At 36.9% G+C, this 3,977-nt stretch overlaps 1 protein-coding gene across 1 annotated transcript; it reads left to right on the top strand.

The window, feature by feature from the left end:
- The first annotated feature begins 1,863 nt into the window (after nucleotides 1-1,863).
- LOC140829714 (protein FANTASTIC FOUR 3-like) lies at nucleotides 1,864-3,037 on the top strand. The gene has a single exon (XM_073193017.1). The coding sequence runs from the start codon at nucleotides 1,940-1,942 to the stop codon at nucleotides 2,840-2,842; it is 903 nt and encodes a 300-aa protein (XP_073049118.1). The 5' UTR covers nucleotides 1,864-1,939; the 3' UTR covers nucleotides 2,843-3,037.
- Nucleotides 3,038-3,977: the final 940 nt, after the last annotated feature.

The following is a 3,977-nucleotide window of genomic DNA, read 5'->3' as shown; positions in this document are numbered from 1 at the left end:
AAACACTACCCACTTCGGATTTTTCTCTATTTAATTATAATTTGTAAAGCTAATTGAAAGTACTATAAGCTATTGGAAATACTCATTTACTTCAGTTTGATTATCGTTAGATAAATCAAAGTATATCTCGAACAATTTGACCGACATAGTCTCAAAAATACGATCGAAATAATATATGATTAAAATTGATGAAATAATTTATTTGATGAACATAAACGTTAATGAGATCATGCGTAATTCTAAAAATATTAGGATATTTTGACACTAAATAATTAAAAGATTCGATGATTAATGGTGTAAAGTGTTTTCTTGTTTCAATTAGATGATGCTAGCTTTAACAATATGATATTTTAAATTATTAGAAAATATTGGAATCCTTTTTTGTCGGTTTTGTATGCAATGAACCGATATTAAACAAAAAAAATGGGTCAAAATATAATTAAAATAAAGAAGTATGTAGTTCTTTCTTTAAAAAGTATATGCTTCTCCCCCAAAAAAATACTAGAAATATACGAGAGCATTTGTCTATTAATGAACAAAAAAGATAATATATAAAGTTTCATCAATATTATATTTATATGTGGGAGCTACACAAAAAACTTTTGTGAGACGGTATCATGAGTAAATTTTGTGAGACTGATTTTCTATTTAGGTCACTCATGAAAAATTATTACTTTATTTTTTTGTAAATATACACATGATTGATCTGTCTCATGAAAAAAAATATGTGAAATCGTATGACAAGATAGCTTTACTCTTAGAGATAAAATTACACATAAATGGTGGGAAGTAGGGATGGCAATTTTCCCCGCGGGTTTCGGGTGCTCCGCGGGGAAAAACCCGAAACAGGACGGGTTTCGGGGATATGTTATTGAGTTGGTTTCGAGGTTTCATGGGTTTTTAAAAATCCCCGAAATATTCGAATATATTCGTGAACTATTCGAATTATTGCTCGGATATTAAGGTTTGAAAGCTCGAAATGCTCGAAATATTCGAAATGTATATATATATATATATGTATATATATATATATATATATATATAATTATATTATATTAATAAAATATTAAGGCTCGCGAACTATTCGCGAGCTATCGAACAAAATAATTTGGGCTCGAGTTCGGCTCGAAAAAAAGTTCGAACGTGTTCGAGTTCGGCTCAAATTCGATAAGTTCGAATACGAATCGAATATTTATCGAGCCGGCTCGAAAAACTCGCGAACATGTTCGGTTCGTTTGCAGCCTTATTTGGGGCTCCGCGGGGAAAACCCGAAACAGGACGGGTTCGGGGATATGTTATTGAGTTGGTTTCGGGTTCATGGGTTTTTAAAAATCCCTGAAATATATTGGGACGGGTTTGGGAATCCTATCCCCATACCAAACCCTCCCCGATAATATATATATATATTATATATAAAAAAAGATAATGCTTATATAAACTCTTTATCATATATTTTATAAATTCTGTTATGATTTAATTTGTGTACTTGAGGTTTCTTTAAAAATTCGGGTATTTCAAACGAGTTCGGGAACGGAGATGAGGAATTTATCCCCACGGGTTCGGGGACGAGGATTTCCTGATTAGGTAGATTCGGAGATGAGTGCAAAGATGAGCGCAAAAATATAACTAAGGGATGGGGATGGGGTGGCAAACCCGCCCTCGTCTCATTGTCATCCCAGGTGGGAAGTTGTAGGATGCTTCTTCCCTCTAAATTGAAAATATTGTGCAAAAATGAAAGTATCTCTTTTGTTCCAAACCAATGAATTTCCCGTTATACCCCTTCTTCTGATTCAAGTGGGGCAAAAAGAACCCCCACCGCCCAAAGATTTAGCACTATAAATTAACATCCATATTTTTACTTATTCTTCGTTCTATACCTTCTGAACTCTAATCTGTCCACAAGTTTTTCCTTTAAACAATTTTCCTCCAAGTTTCCACCATGTCAACTATAGTTTACCAAAATCTTGTCTCGTGTAAAGAAACAACCACCACCATCAAGCTCAAGTTCGCGGCGGCGCCGGCGCCGCCTTCGAGCTTGGCAGATACGAACACAAGTCTTGATAATGGCAACTGGGGTTTGCTTCAAACATACCCTAAAGAAGCAGTCGAAAGAACCAGCTTCTGCACACGGTACCAATCATCATTTTCACGGCTGAGCGCTAAATCGCTGGAATTGTGCACCGAAAGTCTGGGAAGTGAATCGGTCAGTGATGTCATCACTGACTGCAGCAGCAACGTCAGCATTTTCTCTGGATCCTCTTCATTCAGTCACTCAGATTTGATCGAAGATACGTTGTCCTATTCAAGGGTTGAACTCGAGAAGCCGGAACGGGAAACGAAATCATCGGATAGCCCACGTCAGGCAGGGAGGAATACAACCAAGAGGCCAAATAATTTCCCGCCGCCTCTGAATTCAATGTCCGGGACGAGGTCTCTGCAAATGCGCCGCCGTTGGGAAGGCGGAAGGCTGATAATCGATGTGGTGGAGGCACCGTTCAGAAATTCTTATCTGCATGCCGAGAGAAGTGATGGCAGACTTAGACTCTGTTTCTTGACTGGCTCCGACACGGCGGTCACCACCACCTCCGCCAGCTCTGCCACAGAAGAAGAAGAACAACAACAACAAAAGCAACAACAAAATGAACACGAATGCGGTGGCGAGCAGGAGGAATCCGACGAAATCCAAAGTGAAATTGAATCAGGAAAGGAAGAATTCGAAGGCGAGATGAATTATGAAATGGGATTGGAGAAATTTCAGATGTTTGGTAGGTGCAAGGAAGGTGGGCATGGAAGCAAAGGGTTGTGCAGCGTGTGGAAGCCTGCCTTTTGTGTCGCCACTTAATATTTTATTTTTCTTGAATATTTCTCTCTATTTTCCCTATCTTTAAAAATTCTACTATTTCTCCTTTTAGGGTCTGTTTGAGTATTTTAGGTATTAATTAATTTTCATGGGATTGAGATTTATCAAGACTTGGAAGTCCGAAGCAGAACTTGGGATCTTCCCACGATGTAACACTATTGCACCATTTCCATTTGGTTTGTGCAATCATTCGATTATTAATTATCACTTTAAAAAGTTCGACCAAGATGTCCAAAATACATAAATTCTTGTTCTTGTTTTTTATATCTCATTTTGAATTGGTTATTCTACACATGGATCTGGCTAACCTTGGCAGTGTTTTCAGGTTCTTGAATCTTGACATTAAACCCCCATAAGCTACAAATTAAAATCCATACGTGCATTTGCAAAAGCGATCAAATATAGGCATAGTAGATGAATAGAACCCTTCAAGTATAGGCATAGTAGATGAACTCATTCAACTATATATCCATCAAATGACGGATTGAAATACCCCATCTAACTTTTTGAAGAGACGTCTAGGTTATCTACTCACGAGCGGGACTTACGTGAGACCGTCTCACGGATCATAATGTGTGAGACGGATCAACCCTATTCATATTCACAATAAAAAGTAATACTCTTAGCATAAAAAGTAATACTTTTTCATGAGTGACCCAAATAAGAGATCCGTCTCACAAATACGACCCATGAGACCGTCTCACACAAGTTTTTTTCTCTACTCACTCTTCCTAGAGTCCCCACTCCAACCTAATCAAGGGTGTAATGAATCGAATCGAACAAAATATTAATAAAAAATTTAAGGCTTGAATCAAGTATATTCGAGTTCGAGCTCGATATATTTTATTATTTTTTTTATTCGAACTATTGTTCGGACAGTGCGGTTCGAGAATGAAAGTTCAAAAGTTCGAAATATGTGAACTCAAAATGTATATATATTCAATATATAATTATGTTTTATTAATAAAATATTAATGCTCGTGAGATATCGAACAAAATATTTTTGACTCGAAAAATTCGGACATGTTCGAGTTCGATCGACAAAATAGAATGCAAATCAAATATTTATCGAGCCGACTCGAAAAACTCGCTAACCGACTCGATTCGTATACATCTT

The sequence above is a fragment of the Primulina eburnea genome, chromosome 4 (genome assembly GCF_022965805.1).
Source record: "Primulina eburnea isolate SZY01 chromosome 4, ASM2296580v1, whole genome shotgun sequence".
NCBI lineage: Eukaryota > Viridiplantae > Streptophyta > Magnoliopsida > Lamiales > Gesneriaceae > Primulina > Primulina eburnea.
This window is presented reverse-complemented; position numbering and strand designations above follow the sequence as displayed.